We start from the raw sequence: 24,029 nt of genomic DNA, 5'->3' as shown, positions 1-24,029 counted from the left end.
CAGTTAAGTTAAATAAGAGTTAGCAGTGCCTTTGCATTTAAAACCATCCATAGGAAGTCATATTACTGGAATGGCACTTAAAGAAATCACAGGGCCATTTCTTCACCATTTATATTAGACCATCACAATGTAAGCTTCAATGAAGATCTCAGAAAAAATGTACCAGAATGAGAAAACTGAAAAAAATTAGGAAATAGTCCCCATGAGAAGTTCTTAGTAGATATCTAGCTTAGAAATAACGAAGGAAAGTTTAGTAGTTCTCTTATTAGATTATATATTACTATTTTTTTGCGTGATCCTAGATTCATAGACTGTCAGAGGTCATTGATCTAAGTAACTTATTTTATTTTATTGGGTGAGAAAACCCTAACGTGTGGTCACACATTCAAGCCAGGCCCTTTCCTCTCAGGTCACTACCCCTGTAGAACAACCTGTGTTGTTACACTAATGACAAGATTATAAAGGCATTACAGCAGTAGGAAGGTTATAAAGTAAGACATTAGAAATTCATGATTTTGAGAATTGGGAGGCAATGAGATTTGATACAAAGAGAAGCAATGGAATCTGGTGATTATAGAACAGGGATACTTTAAGTCTTAGTGAAGCAGAGACAAAAAAAGTACTCTTGAGTTTCCTTCTTACTCTTTTGTCTTTTTCTGCTGGGGATTTATAACTACTCAGGTTGATTATGTGGAGAATTTTCTTTTGCAGACTTTAGTCAACCTTGTATTTTGTGAATGATAAAATAGTCAGGAAATGGAAATTTTGAACTTTGAACTTTTCAATGAGCATTGGACTGGAAATTAGGAGAGCAGTTTCTCTTCTGCTAACACCTTTCAACCATTTTTCATCTAGATTCAAAGCAGGTGTGATCCTGATCCTTTTACCTCTCCCCTTGAGAATATCCTAGTAGGTAGTTATTAAATATATAAAACATCTAGAATTCAAACAAGTGAAAGGTGCTATCCTATATAATAAAAGCCTAATATGCAAATTGACCGAATGGTGGAATGACTGGTTGTTATGATGCATACTGACCACCAGGGGGCAGACACTCAATGCAGGAGCTGTCCCCAGCCCGCAGGCCCCAGGCCAGCAAAGGCGGGTGTGAGCGGGGGCCCTCCGATCGTCCTGCTGGTCGCCCCACAGAGGTAGGTGACTGGCGGCGGGGGCGCCAGGCTGGCCAAGGGAAGTGCCAGCAGGGGCCCCCTGATCGTCCTGCTGGTTGCCTTGCAGAGGGAAGTGACCGGTGGCGGCCGGCCAGGCCTAGGGACCCTACCCTTTTTGTGCACTGGGCCTCTAGTTGAAGTATAAAAGACATTTGTTATGTCAGTGACATTGCCTGAGCATTTGAATTTTTCTTGTGTTTATCTCTTTGCTAGATTTTGTCTTCTCCTCTTCATTATTTGTAAATGTTCTGTTGCATCTTACCTGAACGACATGAATTAAATGTTGCATTTTGCAGATGTCTTTTTACTTGGGTATTTTCTAGCTGCTGGAAGTACCCTGTGCTTTTCTTTTTCAGCTATAGAGCTATTTTACCCTTGCTAGCCTGTTTAATCATGTAGTTTAAACCCTTGTAACTCTTAACCATTTCCAAGGTTTATGTCTCATCTTCTGATAAAGAAAGATCTAAAAATAATGCTTTAAATTTACTTTTCGTCTTCCGTTAAAATTACCCTGCATTTGATTTAATTTTCCATAAATATGGATAAATGAATGCCTTTGCTTGCAAACCTAAATTTTCTTCATAATAAGAATGGATAAATGTGCACTTCACCAGGATGAAGCAGAAGTATTTGCCACTTAGGTAGGACAAATGTTTATATAATTCTTCAATAGTTTTTTTATGTAATGATGGCTGCAAAGATTATGGAAAATAGTATAATCATTAACCCATTATAGAAATTTCATAGCTATTTAATTATGTTGACCATTATTCAGAAAAAAACCTCCATAAATGTAGTATCCCCTCATCCCCCACCCATTTGTGGAAGCAGCATGGTTAGCCAGAAGAAAGATAGGGCATTATTGTTATCTCTCTGAAAATAATTTTTTTTAATCCTCACCTGAGCATATTTTTCCATTGATTTTTTAGAGAGTGGAAGAGATTGGGGTCGGTTGCGGGGGGCGGGTGGGGGGGGGGCTGGGAGAAACAGAAACACATGGATTGGTTGCTTCCTGCATGTGCCCAGACCAGGGCCTTGCATGGAAGCTGCAACCCAGGTATGTGCCCTTGACCAGGAATTGAACCTGCGACCCTTTGGTGTGAAGGCTGGCGCTCTAACCACTATTCAGGGCAAATTTTTTGTTCTCAGTTTTATTCTCAAATATTTGCTCCCATAACAAATGGTTGGAAAGTTTTTTGTGTATTGTTTTCATAGCAGCATGAAGGCACTACCAGCAGTAGTGCCTGGTGTAGTATGGAATTATAAAAATTTATATTCTTTATGGAACTATAATAAAATGCATAATGAATATATACATCTCTGTAATCAGCACCTAGACATAGAACATTTTATTCACTCCAGAAAGTGTCCTCCATTGATGTAGAATTCTAAAACACTTTTTGTAAAGTGAGTGGAAATAGGTTCAGTGATAAATTTAATAGTCAGCTTGTATACAATTTCTTCAGGTAACTGGGCAGCAGTAAACTTAGTCTTTTTTTTTTCTGCCATTTTTTTCTACTAAAAAAGTGAATTTTCTTGAGCATTAGTTTTACAGCAATATAGAATTTGAATTTCTTAAAATATCATATATATTTGCAAATGAAGAGATCCAGATATAAGGCAATCCTCCCTTTTCTCAATAAGAAAAAAGAAATGTTTTGATCCACTTGAATAGAGAAACTTTTAGGTGTATAGATGAAATAGTTAAATGTCTAATTAAAATACTAATTGCACATGAAACAGATTTATTCGAACTCTCCACATATTCATATTTACAGTTATTTAATTATATATTTCCTTATAAGTTGTTTGAGATAGAGTACTTTAAAAATCTGTGAATGTTGCACTCACTGGAAATTTTATTAGAGCCATAGAATCTATTCATGTAACATTAGGGGAATTACCATCATTTTAATGTTAATTTGTGATGTTCCTAACATTCCAAGGCTTTTATTGCATTGCTTTCTAAATGATCCTAGCTAATAAAAGAGTAATATGCAAATTGACTATCACTCGAAGACACAAGATGGCCGCCCCCATGTGGTCAAATATGGCTGCCCCCATGTGGACACAAGATGGCCGCCACAAGTTGGCTTGCAGGGGAGGGCAGTTGGGGGAGACCAGGCCAGCAAGAGAAGGCAGTTGCGGGGCGGGGACCCAGGCCTGCAGGGGAGGGCAGTTGGGGGGGCAGGCCTGCAGAGGAGAGGAGTTGGGGGGGAACAGGCCTGCAGGGGAGGGCAGTAGGGGGGGACCAGGCCTGCAGGGGAGGGCAGTAGGGGGGGACCAGGCCTGCAGTGGAGGACAGTTGTGGGGGACCAGGCCTGCAGGGGAGGACAGTTGGGGATGACCAGGCCAGCAGAGGAGGGTAGTTGCAGGGGACCCAGGCCTGCAGGGGAGGACAGTTAGGGGTAATTGGGCTGGCTGGGGAGCAGTTAGGCGTCGATCAGGCTGGCATGGGAGTGGTTAGGGGGTGATCAGGTAGGCAGAAGCGGTTAGGGGCAATCAGGAAGGCAGGCAAGTGAGCATTTGGGAGCCAGCAGTCCTGATTGTGAGAGGGATGTCCAACTGCCCGTTTAGGCCTGATCCCCTTGGTATCGGGCCTAAATGGGTGGTCAGACATTCCTCAAGGGGTCCCAGATTGGAGAGGGTGCAGGCTGGGCTGAGGTTCCCCACCCCCATGCACGAATTTCGTGCACCGGGCCTCTAGTCTTTAAATAAAGGCCTTTTGCAATGGCAGCTACTATTGTAATCATGAGATCACACTTCAGAAATGTCTGAAATGTGCATTTAAAACTATATTTTACTCACTTTAAAAACTTGCTTAGTGTAAAAACCTTGATAAAGCATCCAACACTAGTGTTGTCTGACATCCTTACAGACTTCAGTTTTTTTGCCAGTGATAAGAACTTCACTGTCTCTCCCCTTTCACAGATTATGATTGGATAGATGCACCTGGGAGTTTGATTTCACAGACAAGGTCTTCCTCTTTTGAAATCCCCCACTTTTGTCATTCCCCTGGGCATTACTGCACACCTGAATTTTTTTACTTTCTGATTTTTGGGAAGGCCGGCTTTCTGTCTTCCCTTCCCTCCATTCTCTCCTTCGTTATCCCTTCTTCTTCCCTTCTCTTTCCCCTCCTCTCTCCTCTTCCCTCTTTCTCTTTTCTTCCCTCCCTTTCTCCCTCCCTGCCTCTCTCCCTTGGTATTTAGTATAAAATTATTGGTGCTTACCTGCAAAGTAATGATTTAATTGTAAAGTAGTAACTTCTTTTTAAAAAAAATATATTTTATTGATTTTTTACAGAGAGGAAGGGAGAAAGATAGAAAGCTAGAAACATCGATGAGACAGAAACATCGATCAGCTGCCTCCTGCACACCCCCTATTGGGGATGTGCCCACAACCAAGGTACATGCCCTTGACCGGAATCGAACCTGGGACCTTTCAGTCCGCAGGCCGACGCTCTATCCACTGAGCCAAACCGGTTTTGGCAATAACTTCTTTTTGAAGAATAATTTTGGGGCATATATGGTCAGACAGCTGCAGCCACTGTATATACATTGTGTGTTAGAATTGATAGTGTCATCAAGTTTCTCTTGTGTGGGAAAATTATTTGATACTTTTATTTAGTTGACTTGTATTTTTTTCCTCCTGCTTTAATTTTTATTCTCCTTTTTACTAGTCTATCAATGGCCATGCCTCATCTTATTTTAATGGTTAGTGCTGGATTAAGCCTTTTTTTTTTTTTTTTTTTAGTAATGTTTACGGGCCACAGATGGTAACTATCCTATCTAATAAAAGAGTAATATGCAAATTGACCATCACTCCAACACATAAGATGGCTGCCCCCATGTGGTCAAAGATGGTTGCCACAAGATGGCCAGCAGGAGAGGGCAGTTGTGGGCGATCAGGCCAGCAGGGGAGGGCAGTTGGGAGGGACCAGAGCTGCAAGGGAGGGCAGCTGGGGGCGATCAAGCCTGAAGGGGAGGGCAGTTAGGGGTGACCAGGCCGGCAGAGGAGGGAAGTTGGGGGTGACCAGGCCTGCAAGGGAGGGCAGTTGTGGGTGATCAGGCCAGCAGGGGAGAGCAGTTGGGGGGGACCAGGCCTGCAGGGGAGGGCAGTTGGGAGGGACCAGGCCTGCAGGGGAGGGCAGTTAGGGGTGACCAGGCCTGCAGGGAGGGCAGTTAGGGGCAATCAGGCTGGCAGGGGAGCAGTTAGGCATCAATCAGGCTGGCATGGGAGTGGTTAGGGGGTGATCAAGGCTGGCAGGCAGAAGCGGTTAGGGGCAATCAGGAAGGCAGGCAGGAGAGCAGTTGGGAGCCAGCAGTCCTGGATTGTGAAAGGGATGTCCGACTGCCCGTTTAGGCCCAATCCCGGTAGGATTGGGACATCCCTTGAGGGGTGTTGAGTTATATTCAACATGCAATATTGTGTAAGTTTAAGGTATACAACATATTGATTTGATACACTTATATTGCAATATGATTGTCATAGTAACTTTAGCTAACACTTCTATTGAGTCACATAATTATCATTTTTTCTGGTGTTGGGAACACTTAAAATCCAGTCACTTAGCATGTTTAACTCAAACAGGCAGTTGGACATCCCTCGAGGGGTCCCAGATTGGAGAGGGTGCAGGCTGGGCTGAGGGACACCCCCACCATGCACAAATTTTGTGCACCGGGCCTCTAGTTGTTTTATATCTATATATCCTTTTTAGTGCAGGGATTTTTTGTTTTGTTTTGTTAATCTTCACCCGAGGATATTTTTCCCATTGATTTTTTTTTTTTTTAAGAGAGGCTGAAAGGGAGAGAGGGAGGGACAGAGAGAAGGAGAGAAACTTTGATGTGAGAGAAGACATATTGATTGGTGGCCTCCTGCATACTCCCTGACCTGGGCCAGGGATCGAACCTGCAACCCAGGTACGTACCCTTGACCAGGAATCAAACCTGAAACCCTTCAGTGCATGAGCCAGCGCTCTATCACTGAGTCCCACCAACCAGAGCAAGTGCAAGGATTTAAAACTCATAAAACAAGAGGTATATATTATGTCCTTACTGTCTTTGAATTTGTGTATAAAATATTAAGACACTGCTCATTACAATACCCCAGTTGGCATTTAGAATGTTACATCGAAATTAGTTTTTAAAGTAGCATGATCAATATTGTTGCATTGTAGAAACTAATCTTGGTTACTAACAACTCCATCTTTTTCTTTGGTAATATTCCCTTAAAAAGAAAACTGCAGACATCATATGAATGATTTAGAGTGATGTGTAACAACTCAGACAGGCTGGATGCACTGTTGAAAGCCTCCTTTGTCATTGCCAGCTAGGATGTCATCTGTTTGAACTGGCCCTTTTCTTGTTGCTTGGGGTGAGGAAAGACTGATTTAGTAGAGCTGTTTGCTGCTTCCTAGCTGTTGTAGGAAGTTAGACTTTCTGGCTCTAAGTGTGTGACGTGACACACAAATTGTTACTAGTCTTTAATCATCTAGTCTTACCTCTTAAGGCAACTGGAATGATTTTATAGAGGAGGAGTTGTGTGTTTTTTCTTTCTTTTTTCCCCCTTTCTTTTCCTTCTCTTTCTTCACTAGCCTTTCCTCTCTATGAATTATTAAAAATGATTGAATTAGGAAATGTGACTAGTTAGTTTTTACTGATTGATTTTCTTCATTAAGAAGGAAATCCCACCCTGGCCGGGTTGGCTCAGTGGATAGAGCGTCGGCCTGCGGACTGAAGCATCCCGGGTTCGATTCTGGCCAAGGGCACATGCCCAGGTTGCGGGCTTGATCCCCAGTAGGGACCATGCAGAAGGCAGCTGATCGATGATTCTCATCATAGATGTTTCTGTCTCTTCCTTCCTCTCCCTTCCTCTCTGAAATCAATAAAGAAATATATATTAAAAAAAAAAAAAAAAGGAAATCCCTTTGTGGCCATAGATTTTTTTTTTTAGTTTTATGTTTCATGCCTAACCTAGAGAAATTTGGGGAATGTACGACTGGAAGGGCTTGATATAGTCAGGCACTGGTACTTTTGTTTGTCCTTTTGGCTGTTTATTATTTTGTATGCCTCAGTTTCTTCCTCTGTCTTGAATTAAAAAAAAGTGTTGTTGAGAAACATTGATATTGTGACAGTGTTTTTTATTTCCACATTTATATTAAAATATTGGGGTGGGGGGAACTGGCATGCATGTGTTTTCCTGGGTGGTGAGAGATAGTGGTAAATGGATGTCAGAAAAGTATTACAAATAAAATGTTTTTAGAATTTTCAGAAATTAGGAGTGTTGTTTCAATTTTCAAGATGAATTAGCTGGAAGGTTAATTTATTCTTTATTTAAAAATTAATATATTTTGCCCCACCAGCTGGCTCAGTGGTTGAGCGTTGACCTATGAACCAGGAAGTCATGGTTTGATTCCTGGTCAGGACACTTGCAGGTGGCAGCTGATCAATGATTCTTTCTCATCAATAATGTTTCTATCTCTCCCTCTCCCTTCCTATCTGATATCAATAAAAATATATTAAAAAAGTAATATCCTTCAACACGAGATTTTTTTAATTTATTTCAGAAGAAAATATAATTAAAGCAAGATAACCACTTATCCCATCAAGCAAAAATTTGAAAGTAACAATACCCATGTTGGTGAGAGTGTATTGAAAAAGTACTTTGAGATGCTTTTGATGAGAGTATAAATTGGTAAAATTTATCTGGGATGTAATTAGGCAATACTTACCAGAATCATACTTTTTCATCTAGTAATTCTCCTCAGAATGAGTTTTTTTTAAAAAATGTTTTTATTGGTTTTAGAGAGAGAGGAAGGGAAAGGGAAGAAGAGAGAGAGAAAAACATCAATGAGAGAGAAACATGGATCTGCTGCCTATTCCACACCCCCTACTAGGAATTGAACCTGCAACCTGGGCATGTGCCCTGACCTGGAATCCAACTAGTGATGCTCAACCACTGAGCCACACTGGCTGGGCAGAAACTTCCTACCTAATAAAATGGTAATATGTAAATTACCATCACTCCGCTACGCCCACAATTGGGCCAGCGGGAGGCGCAGGGGGCGGGACTCGGGGTGGCCGGGGTAGCCGATTGGGCTAGCGGGATGCTGGCGGTGCGAGCTCAGCGTCTGCGCCATGGCTGTGCTGCGGAACAGAAGGGGCCTCTGGGGCAGCGAGCTCACGTCCCGCCACGGACCATCAAAAGTGGGGGAGCTGGGTGCCTGTCTGCTCTGGCACCAGGCCTTTCAGAAGCCTCCGCCGAGCCGAAAGGGCTGGTGCACCAGCAGACAGGCACCCAGTTCTGAAAGGCCTGGTGCATGAGCAGACAGGCACCCAGCTCCCCCGCGATCGAAAGCGAAAGCGTGTAGGGGACCCTACACGTGCATGATTCAATCATGCACTGGGCCTCTAGTATTAAAATATTTATGACCAAATATTTATATCCACAGATGCTTAGTAAGCAATTTTTATAATACAAAAAATCTGGGGAAAAAATTAAACATCCAACAGTAAGAGTGTGACTAAATAAATTATAATATTTGTATACAGAGTGGGGCACAAGTAGGTTTACAGTTGATACGAAACAGAGTTTATTCTTATTTTCCATACTAACAACTGTAAACCTACTTTTGCCTCCACCCTATATAATAAACTATTATGGAGCAACATGTTTTTGAAGAATGTTTAATGACATGAGAAATAATAAGTGTAAATATAAAGTGAAAATTTTATACATTTCTGTTAAATATGTCATATATATGAAAAATGTGTCTGTTAAAGTATAATAAAATGCACACCTGTGAGCATCCCACACAATTTTACCAATACTGTTAATTATAATAAATTTTTAAATTTGTATATCTATACGTAAGGGAAGAATTCTTTCAGAATTTAACAGTTCTTATTTCTGGGTAGGATTATTAATGATCTTTAGTTTTTGCTTAAATGCTTCTATTCTTTTTTTATATTATATGAAAGGGACATGTATTTAAACCCAGAAACTATTAAACATTTATTGAAAGAAGAAAAAAATTTAAGGTGTTTTTTTCCCAACTTTATTTAATTGGAAAGAAACTTCTAAAAGTGCCTGCCACCTGTTATCTCCTGAATGACAAATCATGGCCAGGTACACAGGGTGGCATTATCTACCAGTTGTAGCTAATACAGCGTGACAGAGCTCCTGAGAGAGGAGCAGTTACAGGAATTGTGGATGCTCTTTTTTTTTTTTTTTCTTTAAATATATTTTATTGATTTTTTTTTACAGAGAGGAAGGGAGAGGGATAGAGAGTTAGAAACATTGATGAGAGAAACATCGATCAACTGCCTCCTGCACACCCCCTATTGGAGATGTGCCCGAAACCGAGGTACATGCTCTTGACCAGAATCGAACCTGGGACCCTTCAGTCCGTAGGTCGACGCTCTATCCATTGAGCCAAACTGGTTAGGGCATACTCTGTTTTCTTGGTGGTGTTTGAATGACCTTTACAAAATACATTTTCGAAATCTACTTAGATTTTTCATGGTTCATGCCTTAAAGAGAGGATTCATTTCTTCATTTAACAAATATTTTTTTGGGTACCTATTAAGAATCAAGTGGCCAAGAGGGTCTTTGTGCTTATGACATTTAACTTCTAGTGATGAAAGATATAATGACACTTAACTTCTAGTGGTGAAAGATATTCACCAAGCAGACAGGTCAGTGGTGAGATATGAAAGAATGATGCAAAGAAAACAGGAAGAGGGACTGATTTAAATTGGGTGTTCAGGTAAAGCCTACTGAAGAGGTTTGAATCAGGACCTGAGTGACAAGATAGAGCCAGTCACATTGATTTCAGGATAGAGGGAACAACATTGGCAAGAACTCTACAACACATTTTAGAACTGAAAAAAAGGCCAGTGTGGTTGGAATGTGGTATTGAGAGGAGCAAATGATAAGAAATGAAGAGGGGAAATAGAGCCAGATCATCAGGAGACTTCAAGGCTTTGGTAAGAAGTTTGAGTTTTATACTAAATGCAATAGGAAAATTGTTGAATGGGATTAAGTAAGAAAATAGCATGATCTTAACTTGTTTTTAAAAGATTACTCTGACTGCTGTGTGTAAAATCATTGTGCAAGTTCAAAAATGGTAATGCGGAGATCAGTAAAAAGTCATTGCACAGGTCTAATGAAAGTTAATGGTGGCCAGAGTTAGAGGCATTGGCAAAAGAGAGAAGTAGATATTGAAGTCTGTTTGGAAAGAGAACTAATGGATCTTGTTGAGTATTGTGTATGACTGAGAGACTGCTGGAAGCATGGGAATTAAAGTTGGTTTCTAGGATTTTGACTTGAGTGACAGGGAAGAGGGTATTGCCATTTACAAAGGTGGACAAAATGAGTCATGCACATTTTGGGGGTATTGAGAGTTCTAGTTTGAAATGTTGAATTTGAGGTATTGAATAGGCAGTTAGATATATATATATAAGTTTGGAGCAAGGTGATGAGGGTGAACATTTGTGAATCTTTAATATATAATGTTATTTAAAGTCATGGGATCACTAAGCAAGAAGTAGAGATAATGAGGACTGAGTCCTTGGACCTCCAGATAAAGTCTTGACGGTGGAGGAGGAGTCAGCAAAGGTGGCTAATGGGGAGCAGTTAGGTGGGAAGAAAACTAGAGGGTAGAGGCATATTTGATCCAGGATCTGAGTGACAAGAAGGCAGAAGTAGAGTTTCAAGAAGAATCTGGTTGAATGCTGGTGAAGGCGCCGTAACAAATTACCACAAATTTGATGGCTTAAGCAACAGAAATTTATTCTCTTAAAGTTATAGAGGCTACAAGTCCAAAATCTGGCAGGACTGACTTCCCTCTAGGGGTGGGTGAGTGTTAGGGAAGAATCCATTCTTTACCTCTTCCAGTGGTAGCTACCTCAGCATTTCTGGGTTTGTGACCATATTTCTCCAGTCTGTACCTCCATCTTCACTGAGTGCCTCTTCTGTGTGTCTCTCCAAACTCCCCATTCCCTGTCACAAAAACACTAGTAATGTCATTGAGAATCCACCTGGATAATACAGGGTAAACTCAAAATCCTTAATTAACCTGCGAAGACCTTTTTTCCCAAATAAGGTAAATTCCAGGGATTAGGATTTGACATCTTTGTGTGGTCAGTATTCAACCTACTAAACTAAACCTTGGTTTTAGAAACATGGTAGCCATTGGAGACCTCAGTAAGAGCAATTTCTTTTCAGCAGTGGGGACATAAGAAAATCCTATTCACCTTTCATGGTTGCTGCCACATAGAGACTCTGTTGTCTGTCCCAAGACTGCACGTTGGTCACACTGTTTTTTCATGGATAGTCTGTAGTTGTATGCCTATGGCTAGCTTCAAGTTTTACATGTTGAACATGAGAAAGGAGCAGAATTTTCAGAAGCCTCTGCCTGTTTTTTTTTTTTTTTAGTTCATTGGTGTTGACCTGCAGGATCCAAGTTGGCATTATCAGTGGCCATTATTTCTATAGCCAAAATCTGTTTTGATTAATAATATCAGTAGCTGTGTAGTTTCATTTGTAATCTGATAACCATATTGCTGAAAAATTCCTAAGCAGAAAGTAGAATGTATGTCATTTAGGTAATATATTGGTATAGTGGGTGTTTTAAATACATAAAGTATCTGAAGAGAGATAAAGGCATGCAGAGAAAAATGCTATTTGCCAGTTTTTCTTACCAGCTTACACAGATGTTAAAACTAGCACAATTGGTGCTGAGCTGCCCTCAGTTGTTTCCTGTAGATTTTTCATGATTTCTGCTGGACACTGGGGAGCAGCAGAGGTGAGAAATAAGTTACCTCTGGCTCTAATGGCACTGCATGGATGAGAGATGGCAACCACATCTGGAAGAGGCCTGCTTCCCTGGGGGGAGTTCTAGTAACAAAGGGATTCCTTTATCCTCAGATCTTCTATGAGATGGAACTGGCACAATGTCTGCCCTCCTGCTGGTATATGTTTTTGGAGGGGAGGCATTGCGCTTTCACCATATGAAGAGAGCTGACCTAATTACCATAGATTAAATCTTTAGTTGTGGGACCATTCTCCCAGATTACCCCTCTCCTCTGTATTGGAGGCATTGGAGGCATGATGTGGTGAAAACAACACAGGCTTTAGAGTTCAGCAGATGAGGTTCATCCACTAACATGTTTTGTAACCTTTGGCAAGTTATATACCCTCTCGGAGCCTCTGTTTTCTAGTTTGGTGAAATGGGGTTGAAGGCATCTGGTATCATGCTTACCACATAGTAGGCATATAAAAACTGTTAGATTCCACTATTAATACATCTTCCATTTTTTCATTTGTATGCAGTTATTGATGCTTAAATTTCCTTACTTTGTTGTCTTTATATTAAGTAGAGTCTTAAAGAAAGATCCACCTGTTAACGTAGCATCTTCTTTGGGAAGGAGAAATAATGACCATCCCTTCTTGCCCCAAGATTTACCCACCCCCGATTTTGTCACCTTATGATAGTCACTAACCATTAGGTCTTTGGTTCCATTACGTTGGCATACAATCATAGTCATCAGGGAATACTTCCTGAGGAAGGCTTTCATTAATTATAAAGTTTACTAAGGAGGCAGAAGAAAGTTGGTTTATTCCATGTGGAGGAGTGGGTCTGGGCAAAGACTAAAATATGGGGAAGGGAGTTGCTGAGGAATGAGGCTGTAAATAGGTCAGATTATTCAACAGAGTATTCCAGGAGTCTTTTGGCAGAAAGCTATAGGAATGAGTCTAGTACTTGAGAAAGAATCAGGAAGGGAGATAGCAATGAGAATAACTTAACAGACAAATTATTATTGCTTGCCCACCGTGTTGTGCCTGGGCTGCTGTGTGATGCCACATACTGTGCTATGTTGTTTACAGAGGATCGCGGGATGGCCTTTGGAGTTGGCTCAGTACCGAGGTCACATACTTCCTCTGCACTTCTACAACTGTGTGACCTTGGGCAAGCTGCTCACCTTTCACATGGGCATGTGACTGTATGGCCTTGGTTTCCTAAGACCTCTGAATTTAAGACCCCTTGTAGGAGGTGGTGGGAACATTTTCTCATTAAATTAGTCATTCCTTATAGCCAATTGTATGATGTTTCCTGGTTATACAAATGTTAATGTGATTTAAAAAAAATCCATTTAGAAGCAAAGCAATATAATTCCCATCTCAGGGATGTTAGGAAGATTAAGATAATACATGTCAAGTGCCCACCCAAGTTATTTTTCCGTGACTAGTAGCTATTATTAACGAGGAAAGGACATGAAAAATAATTTTATTGGGAACATCTGAAGGAAGAATTTTAAACAGCAAGGTCATAATGTGTCAGGATCTTGAAATAGGAATGGAATGAGGAGAAAGAAGACAAGATAAAAGTTCAAGTAATGCTGCAGAGATAAATGAATGTGTATACAATGAGGAAGTTTTACCCCTTTACAGATAAAGTTTTCATTGTAGTGATAACTTTGTGATATATGTTCCAGTGTGAACAGCAGGAATGTGGTAATTATGTGGGAGAAATAGCTGCTAATCACAAAAAATAGTGCATTGGATAACTCACAAATAAAAAGTATTGTGTTTTGTTGTGGGGGTCGTGTGGCTGGTTGGGGACTTATTATTAATTTATTAGTGTAGTTGCCTGGCCAGTGATACTGAATTTTTAGCTCTTCTTTCTTTTTTTTTCCTTTTTCTTTTTTGCCCTAGGTCCAGCAAGACTATGAACCTCTGTTCCAAATGCTTTGCTGGTAAGTGCAGAAAAGGATTTTTTATTTACTTTTATTTTTCTTCTTTTGGTTGTTCTTAAGACTATCTACATCATTTGGCTCTCCTTTGGGTTTACGCATGGGGATTTGTTTCTTTGCTTGTGTGTGAAAGCAATTTCTCTTCAACAAGGTGCTTTATATATTTTCCTAGGACTATTGAAATAGCCTTCCCAAATGAAATGAAATCTTATGTGTACTTGCATCAAACAAACTGTCCTCAATGTACAGTTGTGGTATATAGTAAAAACTTACATTGTACTAAGGGTAATATATGTTCATGTTTGATCTTGAATGATTAATGGTGAATGTTACTTTTACCAATGAGAATGCACGAGAAAGAATATTTCATGTTGGAGTCAGGAAGACAGTCACACTGAATTAACCTTTTTTAATCCAGTCCTTCATTTAAATCACCTTGGGTAAGTCACTTAATCTCTTTGGGCATTAGATTCATCATTTGTAACATGAAGGGTTGGGGTTTGATGTTTACCAGGTGTTCTTTCCAGCCCCAAATGTTGATTGGTTGACTCCTTGAATTTATGATTCCTTCATGGAGTTGAAGCCTTCATGTTTCCTTTTTTTTTTTTGAAAAAGAACTTTATATCTAAATGATCTTATATAAAGCAACTAAGTCTTTACTACTTGAGATATGTTTTTTCTTTTAATCTTTTAATTGAGATATGTTTAACTTAACGTTCCTTCTTTTTTTTTTTAATATATTTTATTGATTTTTTACAGAGAGGAAGAGAGAGAGATAGAGAGTTAGAAACATCGATGATAGAGAAACATCGATCAGCTGCCTCTTGCACAACCCCTACTGGGGATGTGCCCGCAACCAAGGTACATGCCCTTAACCGGAATCGAACCTGGGACCCTTGAGTCCGCAGGCCCACGCTCTATCCACTGAGCCAAACCGGTTTCGGCTTAACGTTCCTTCTTTATTACTTTATTTTTGTCAAAGATAAACAAAGCTGGACACTAGTTAAAGTGGTAAGGACAGCTCTTAATCAGTAATTTACTGCTATAATAGAAGGTCCTGTGTGAACTGAACTCAACTTGGATTTGTGCAGAGGGACTGGGCATTTTAAAAGGTGAGGGACTAGACAGGGTTTGCTATTTTGGCTCAGTAGAGTCAGGGAAGTGACAAATTACAAAGGGTTGATCAGTGTAAATGATAAGGTGGGGCGGTGCCTCTTAGCTGACAACCATGGAAGTTAGGATTCTGTCCTAAAGAGATTGAGGGACTGAGACCCTCTCCTTCCTGATGACCACCTTTTAAAGGAATGGCTTTGCCCTAGCTGGTTTGGCTCAGTGGATAGAGCGTCAGCCTCCGGACTGAAGAGTCCCAGGTTCGATTCCGGCCAAGGGCACATGCCTGGGTTGCGGGCTCGATCCCCAGTAGGGGGCATTCAGGAGGCAGTCAATCAATGATTCTCTCTCATCATTGATGTTTCTATCTCTCTCTCCCCCTCTCCCTTCCTCTCTAAAAATCAATAAAATATATTTAAAAAAAAAATAAAAAAAAATAAAGGAATGGCTTTCATGTCCTTGAGCAAAAACTTCAGAATTGTAGGAGATACATACACATCTCAAAGGGTCAAGGATAATTCACAATTGTAAATTCTTTTTAGTAAGTGCTCTAAGATAGGGTGCTCTGGGGGCTGTAGTCAGATGTTGGTTATAACAAACCTTAAATTCTTTTGGCAACCCTAGGCAGGCACTTAAAGAGGGGCTCTGGTCAACCTAGGGATGGGGCCTTGAGCTGTTAGAAATTATTAGTGTTTGTTTAAATCTTTTACTGTTGGGGGAGAGGAGTAGATGAAATCATTTGTGTTAAAAGTCTATAGTTTTTATACGCCAAGGTTGAGGCCTAGTTGAGAAAAGGGCTCAAGAGGATCCTAGCTAGAGTTTGGTAAAGGGGAGAATCTTTGTCAATTTTTATCTTCTATTCATTATGCCATTTGAGCGCCGAAATAATCATAGTATAAGCTTTAGACCTTTGCATTTATGTCTAAACTAGGCGGTAAGTGGGAAGGAGTTGAGTGGGCTGGGAAAGCTGGCAGTTTGTATCTGTTAAACGTTTAGAATTTGTCAAATACTTTAGGTCTTTAAAAGGAAAAATATTGGTAAGTTTGGTTTTTATCTAACTTTTAGCGGTATCTCTGCCATGTTAAACAAATGTATTCTGCTTTTCTTACTCTTCATAACTACAATTACAGGTATGAAGAGATGCTTCCTCACTGATGAGAGTTTAACTTTATAGTAAAAATGAAAGTAGCAATAAGACAAAATGTTTTGTGGTTATTCCCATAACAGGGTTGCAAATTCTTATATCATAGCAGGTAAATTAAAACATTTTTGCACTAACCTGCTGCTCTTACTGCTTGGAGTTATACTCTAATCTCTTTTCTGCTTTTATTCCCTGTTAGAAATTAAGAATAGAGTGACTTAATTCTAGTAACCTTTGAAAGGGAAAAATTGTAAGTTACAGCTAAATTTTGAGGATCTGCAGTAAGAAGAACAGAGTGAATCTGAAATTTTTAAGGTTGTTTCCTTTTAGACATTGTGGTGTACCCATAAGGGAAATAGTATTAAAATACTCACTCCAATTAGTTATTTTATAGCATGGTGAGGTTTGGGCAAGATAGTGGAATCAGTGTGCTTCTCATACCTTGATTTTTCAAATCACCTTTCCCCAGAAGAAAGGCAGCTTCTATTTTTAAGATGAAGTATTTTTTTTCTCAAGAAAAATTATTTTAAATTGATAATGTTACATGCAATAAACAATTATTCAAGAAAAATGATCTTACATATAATAATATTACATGCAATAAATATTAATATTTTAAGAATAAAAGGATTTTAAGTATAATAATATTACCAAAACTGTACTAACATAGAATGATATCACAAAAGTTGTAGGAAATATTAAAAATCGGCAAATAACACGATTACTTCTATTATATTCCAGTGTATATTTTTTTCCTCTGGCTCTGTTTTTGTTCATCAGTTTATGTTGTTCATTATATTCCACAAATGAGTGAGATCATGTGATATTTATCTTTCTCCGACTGGCTTATTTCACTTAGCATGATGCTCTCCAGGTCCATCCATGCTGTTGCAAAAAGTAAGAGTTGCTTCTTGTTTACAGCAGCGTAGTATTCCATTGTGTAGATGTACCACAGTTTTCTAATCCACTCATCTGCTGATGGGTGCTTAGGCTGTTTCCAAATCTTAGCTATTGTAAATTGTGCTGCTATGAACATAGGGTGCATATATCCTTTCTGATTGGTGTTTCTATTTTCTTGAGATATATTCCTAGAAGTGGGATTACTGGGTCAAATGGGAGTTCCATTTTTAATTTTTTGAGGAAACTCCATACTGTTTCCCACAGTGGCTGCACCAGTCTGCATTCTCAATCATTGTGTTGTCTATTGGAGGGTATCTGTCTGCTATGGGTGTATGAAAAGCCAGAATATTATAGAAAGTAATGTACTAAACATCCACAAGCCAACCCAGAATTAACAAATACTAATATTTTGGTCTTCTTCCCCTTTGTAACATTTTAAAAGGAAACTAAAATTTCATAGTTTTCTTTTATCTCAGTTATCCTTTTTCCACTTCACAGACTACTATTTTTTTAAAAATTGATTTCAAAGAGGAAGGGGGAGGGGGAGAGAGAGAGAGAGAGAGAGAGAGAGAGAGAGAGAGAGAGAGAGAGAGAGAGAGATAGATGATGAGAGAGAACCATTAATTGGCTGCCTCCTGCACACACCACACTGGGAATCGAGCCTGTAACCCTGGGCATATTGCCTGACCGGGAATCGAACTGTGACTGGCAATCACCATTCTTATCCTTGTATTTATACTTTTATTATGAATGGGTATTTATGTAAATAATATATGATTCTGTTTTAAAAATGTATAAGTAATATGTTATACTAGTCATTCTACAACTTGCATTCTTTTTTAATAATGCTTTTAGAAACCAATCATGATGACACATGTTGCTTTAGTTCATTTTAACTGTTAAAATAATTCTATCAATGTCCTGGAGCATTCTCAGTTTATGGCTTTTTGTACCAGTGAATATATATAACAACATCCTTTGGTACTCCTCAGTGTGGTTGATGAATTATTAGTCACCCTCTTTATACTATGCCCCAATTTATCTACTCCCCTGTTAATGAACATGTAAGTTCTTTTCAATTGTTGTTTTTATATCACAGTTGCAACCTCATGTTTCTCTATTTTTTAAAAATTAACACATTAGATTATATTAAGACTGTTTCTATATTAGAAACCCTATTTTTTTTGTGGCGTAGCTTCGTTGTTTTCAAATGAAAGCAAGACAAGGGCAGTAGGTCCTTAATTGATTAGCAAGGCTGAACTCTGGCAGCCCTTTCGGACCTCTTAGTCTATAGCAGTTTGCTGTCTTACTAATAAGCATTCATAAATTGTGTAGCTAATTGTTATGCTAGTCAAGGTAAATGAAGCAGTGTGAAGATATTATGGAAATTATGTCAAGAACAATTGTACTTCTAATGGGAAACAAAATGCTCTGTTTTGTAATTAACAGAAAGACAACGCCTTTTAGTCTTTAAGTAGAAAAAGTGTGACCATGTGTCAGTACTTTAGGCGAAAAGGGAGAAATTTAATAGTTACTGGGTCTTTTAAGATACTTTGACTGTCATTTGGCTTTATTTCTGTTCACATGTTTGTCTAAAGTTGTGGTCTCTGTACTGGTGCAAGGGATTGTCCATTGAGGCACTGAGAGAAAATTGTAGAATTTCTACTTACATCTATTTTTATTATCCTTTACATATTAATTTTTATAATGTACACAACCTAATTGCTATTGGTTTCCTAGAGTTGCTATAACAAATTACCACAGATTTGGTGACTTAAACAACAGAAATTTATTCTCTCACAGTTCTGGAGGCCAGAAGTCTGAAATCAAGAGGTCAGCAAGCAGGGTTGGTTTCTTGTAGATTCTGAGAGAGGATCTATTCCATTCCTTTCCTTGGCATTCCTTAGCTTCTGGACATTACTCAGGTCCCTGCTTTTTCTTCACATGCCCTTCTCACTTGTGTTTCTCTTTTTTACTCTGTCTTTTCTAAGGACTAGTGTCACCGGATTTAGGGCCCACCCTTATGTAGGATGATCTTAACTGGAAATCCTTAGTTACATTTGCAAAGGTGCTTTTTCCAAATAAGATTACATCCATAGGTTCCGGGTGGACTTTTTGGGGAGGTTGTGGGCGGGGGGAGGGTTTGAGGATGGGTCACACAATTCAGTACACTGCAGGAGTATATAATTATTATTATTATTATTTCTTTTTTTTTTAAATTTCTTTATTGATTAAGGTGTCACATATTTGTCCTCATCCCCCCATTCCCATCTCACACCCCTCCCCATGGATGCCCCAACCCCCTGTTGAACTTAACCATTGGTTAGGCTCTTATGCATGCACACAAGACCTTTGGTTGATCTCTCCCTTCTCCCCCCACCCTCCCCTATCCTCCCTCTGAGGCCCGATAGTCCGATCGGTGCCTCCTTGTTTCTGGTTCTGTTCTTGTTCATCAGTCCATGTTGTTCATCATTTCCCCTAGATGAGCGAAATCATGTGTCACTAGAGATGTACTTATAAGAATTGAATGTGCGACGGGCAATAATAGTTATGCTGACAGGCAAAAAATCAGTCTGTAGTGAGTTTCTTTCTGGACCAACAGTTCTTTTGAGACCCAATATCAATGTCCACCAGTTCCTTATGAGTACATGTCGGCACTGACCCCTCAGCTCTGGATGGTGGACAAATGGTGGTAATGCAGGTCTGACTCCCTCTGGTTTGGTCTCGGCCGGACCCAGGGGGGGCATGGCTTCACCCGGACCCGGGACCCAGGCTCACCCTGATCCAGGGGCCCGCGGCCTCGCCCGGACCCGGGACCCAGGCTCACCCGGATCCAGGGGCCCGCGGCCTCGCCCGGACCCGGGGCCCAGGCTCACCCGGATCCAGGGGCCCGCGGCCTCGCCCGGACCCGGGGCCCAGGCTCACCCGGATCCAGGGGCCCGCGGCCTCGCCCGGACCCGGGGCCCAGGCTCACCCGGATCCAGGGGCCCGCGGCCTCGCCCGGACCCGGGGCCCAGGCTCACCCGGATCCAGGGGCCCGCGGCCTCGCCCGGACCCGGGGCCCAGGCTCACCCGGATCTAGGGGCCCGCGGCAAAAAAAAACACACAACAGACATGTAAGAGGTATGTGCTCAAATTTTATAGTAATGTTATACCTCTACCAAAGAAGTTTGGAGACCCCTAGTTCTGAGACCTGCTTGGGTTAGATGTGGTTGGCCCTTTTGTCTGTATAAGACACTCCCTTGACTGCACCATGCTACAGATATTTAGCATAATTCTTGATCTCTCTATTTTCTTTGTGCTTGAATGAGAGGGTTACAGTGAGGTTGCTTTTTGACACTTTTCCTGGTTATAACAACCCTTGCACTTAATTATTTGTCCATAGTAGAAATGGCTGGTAAAAGGATAGGGCTTTATTTTCAGACCATTAATGTCTAACTAAATTGTGATCTTTAATATATAAAATTTTCTGTCAATTAAAAATGTCTCACTGCTCAGCTGGTTCTTTGTGTGTAAACTAGAGCTAGCTGTATGTTAACAATCCTATGACCAAAGATTTTTTTTTTTAATTTCTTAACTTACTTTTAGAGTAAATATTGCATATAGAGAAGAAAAAAATACCTTAACTTAACACTTCTGGTTGGGAGAAAAATAACAAGGGTATAATCTTAAAAGAGGAATTCCATAAAAAGGATACTTAAAAAAGAAATGGAATAAATATTAATGTTTGTGAAATAAGATGGAAGAAGGGCAAGGACAAATATCCATGCTTTTAAAAGGTGATAAAATTCTGAGATGAAATAATTGCAACAATAACTAAGATTTCTGCAGTCCTTTTATAATTTATTTTTTAAAATACATTTTTATTGATTTCAGAGAGGAAGGGAGAGAGAGAAATAGAAATATCAATGATGAGAGAGAAACATTGATCATCACTAGGGATCAAGCCTGCAACCTGGGCATGTGCCCTTGACTGGAATCGAGCCCAGGACCCTTCAGTCCACAGGCTGATGCTCTATCCACTAACAAAGATCAGCTAGGACAGCCCTTTTATAATTGAAATCCATTTTGCATAATATTTATCTCATTTGATCCCCACAACTTTGGTGATTTTGTATCTCTGTATTCCAGATGAGGAAACTGTGGCTCGGATTTATTAAATAATGTTCCAAAGATTAAATAAAATTAAAAGCAAAAAACTGAGATTTGATATTAGGTGTTTAGACCAGAGGTCGCCAACCTTTCGGCCCTCACGGACCACCGGTTGGCGAACCATGGTTTAGACTACAAATCTCCCACCGTTCGATATTGTTAGAAGAGAAGGTAGTAGGTTTAGATGGAAATGTACTGTGAAAACCCTGTGAGGATGTCGCACTAGCATTGTTTTGCATTTGTGCGTAGGGTAGGGCTATACATTTTACTTGTATATGCTCTTTAATTCAGTTTCAGTTTGTCTTTAGGTCTCCAGGGAAAATCAGAGAAATAGTGCTGGAAGCTTCACAGCGTAGCTAATCTGGGAAAGGTTCGCATGTGTGTTGGGGGGAGTGTTTTTGTCTAATGCGTTTTCTATTTTGGTGGTGCTCTATTCATTTCTTAACATCTTTCTTGTTTATGTTCGTATAACTTTTAGCTCATTAACCTTGCTCTCTGCACTGCATAGTGAAGCACCATTTCTAATTTAGTCTCCAGTGCTTAGCTTTGCAAAAGGTCTTAAAAAAAACCTGGAGGTGTGATTTAATTGTAGGGCTGTTTGCACATTGTCGGTATGAAGGCAAAGATGAAGTTCATATTTAGACAGTGCAACCTGCAGGTTTCATTTGTTAAACCTGCTTGTTGGTATTTCCATTCTCTCATACATGAGTGCATAATGATGTTGAAAAAAATTCTCGTTTTGTTGTATCCATACTTAGCAATTTGGTTGAGTTATGGGAGAGCACCGAATCCTAACTGCTAGACCACCAGGGAGCCTCTGGTTGAGTTATGGAAAAGCCTGTCCTCTGCCTTGTGTATTTGCTCATTTGGAAACCTTGTATAGTTTATAGAGACACTAGTGATTTGTTCCCCAGTCTCCCTGTGGGTTTTATTCCATATTACAATCTAATTCCACCTCCTACTCCCATACTCCTGTGCTGTTAAGATGCAGTTTGTTTCATCGTGTGTTTTTGTAATCCAAACTGAATGTAATGAGCTATGTGCTTCAGGGACCCGGCTTTGCCTTGCCAATTAGAACAAAGCGGTTACTGAGAAAGAGTATGTTTTAAATAAAACATGGCACCTCTGAGTGGGACTGACACTCATTTGGGAGTAAAAGAGATGGTTTTAACTCTTTGACTCACAAGGAAGAGCCATTACTAAAGATCAGTAGTATTTTTGGGGAAAGAAGGGTAAAGATTTACCTCCATAAAATACGGGTTTGTAAATTTCCTCATGGACTAAATTAAAAATTTGTCCTTTCAAGCCTACTTTTTTTTTTCTTTCACAATTAAAACGTGTTAGCAAAATTCTCTTAACTTCCTGAATATTTAACCAATAGCTGCTGGCAGTTTATGAATTTTGAACGATTCATGCATGGAAAAGTGAGGGTATGTAACACCATAGCTGGTAGCCTCTTTATTTTCTAATAGATCAAGCCAAGTTTTCAAATTAATAGAGAACCCCCAAAAGATACATGAAAATTATGAGGCAAAATATAAGGTTTATAGTGTGTGGCTGTTATTTTCAGATGATAATAGAATTTTGCGTCATCAATGACTTAAGACTAATTTTAGCAGCACTTTCATTAAACATTTGAAGGACAGATGTCTTTAAGTAGATATTTATGGGCTGAAAGTTTACTGCTCTACTCCAAGGGAGACTCCCTCCTAAGTTGGCTCTGGTATTGTATTTGTATCTGCACTAAAAATAATAGAGTTCTGTTTTTAGCTTATATACCAAAGAAACTTAAGAAATTCAACATTGGCACAAGGAAAACATGAAGTTGCTTGTGTTTTTTTCTGTTTTCCATTGGACTTAGACAACATTTTAACATTTACGAACCTATACAAGCAAGAGAGAACAAAAGGAATACATTCATATGGAACACTTTACTTAAAAAGTATGTACATATACTTTGTTGAAAAAAATTGTTTCTGGAAAAATGAGCTCTGTACTAGAGGAAGCTAGTTTAATTGGAGAAAATTAAACTCAATATATACATTTCTAACACTGTCCTATGAAAGGCTTATAAGCCCTACTGATGCTTTGAAGAGACAGTCATTATGACAACCTTATTAAAATGCTCCATAATCCATTTTTTCCCCCTAAAATAATATCTTGATTGATTTCAGAGAGGAAGGGAGAGGGAAAGAGAGATAGAAACATTAATGATGAGAGAGAATCATCTATTGGCTACCTCCTGCCACGTCCCCTACTGGATCAAGCCCGCAACCCAGGCATGTGCCCTTGACGGGAATCAAACCTGGGACCCTTCAGTCCGCAGGCTGACTCTTTATCCACTGAGCAAAACCAGCTAGGGCTCATAATCCATTTTTGAAGATTAATGCTCATATTGATAGTATTTTAAGTTTGAAAAAATTTCTGAGTAAAAATAAGTACGACTTATATCTGCTGCTACTTTCTCCTTAACATGGTTCTAACCTGTACCTGAACTAACAGGCCAGGACAGATCACTTTGAAATATTAAACATCTTCAGAAATCACTGAATTAGCTAGCTTTGCATTAAGTGATAATGGTGTTTTCTTTGATTCATATGGTGTAAGATTGAGTAGCTGTTAATCTCTATGCTTGAAACACAAAGTAATATCAGAGTCTCTCTCAAAAATTCTTTTAACACAGGTCCTAGACTTCTAATGGCAACTGAAAGCTAGATTGTTCATTTCTTCTATGCCATGTTTTGTAACATGTTTTTAGGAAGTCTAGAAGTATTGAATCACATTAATCATGTAATATTAGGA

General features: G+C 39.7%; 1 protein-coding gene across 1 annotated transcript in view; it reads left to right on the top strand.

Moving 5' to 3' along the window:
• Window positions 1-24,029, top strand: part of ZFAND3 (zinc finger AN1-type containing 3) — a 356,826-nt gene that overhangs the window by 93,253 nt on the left and 239,544 nt on the right. Inside the window, exon 2 of the mRNA XM_079780635.1 lies at window positions 13,887-13,927. Coding sequence (XP_079636761.1) covers window positions 13,887-13,927 — 41 coding nt within the window. The remainder of the gene's footprint in view (window positions 1-13,886; window positions 13,928-24,029) is intronic.

This window comes from Cnephaeus nilssonii, assembly GCF_951640355.1.
Source record: "Cnephaeus nilssonii genome assembly, chromosome: 9".
Taxonomy (NCBI): Eukaryota; Metazoa; Chordata; class Mammalia; order Chiroptera; family Vespertilionidae; genus Cnephaeus; species Cnephaeus nilssonii.
The sequence above is the reverse complement of the archived record's forward strand: the minus strand, read 5'-3'. Positions and strand labels throughout refer to the sequence as shown.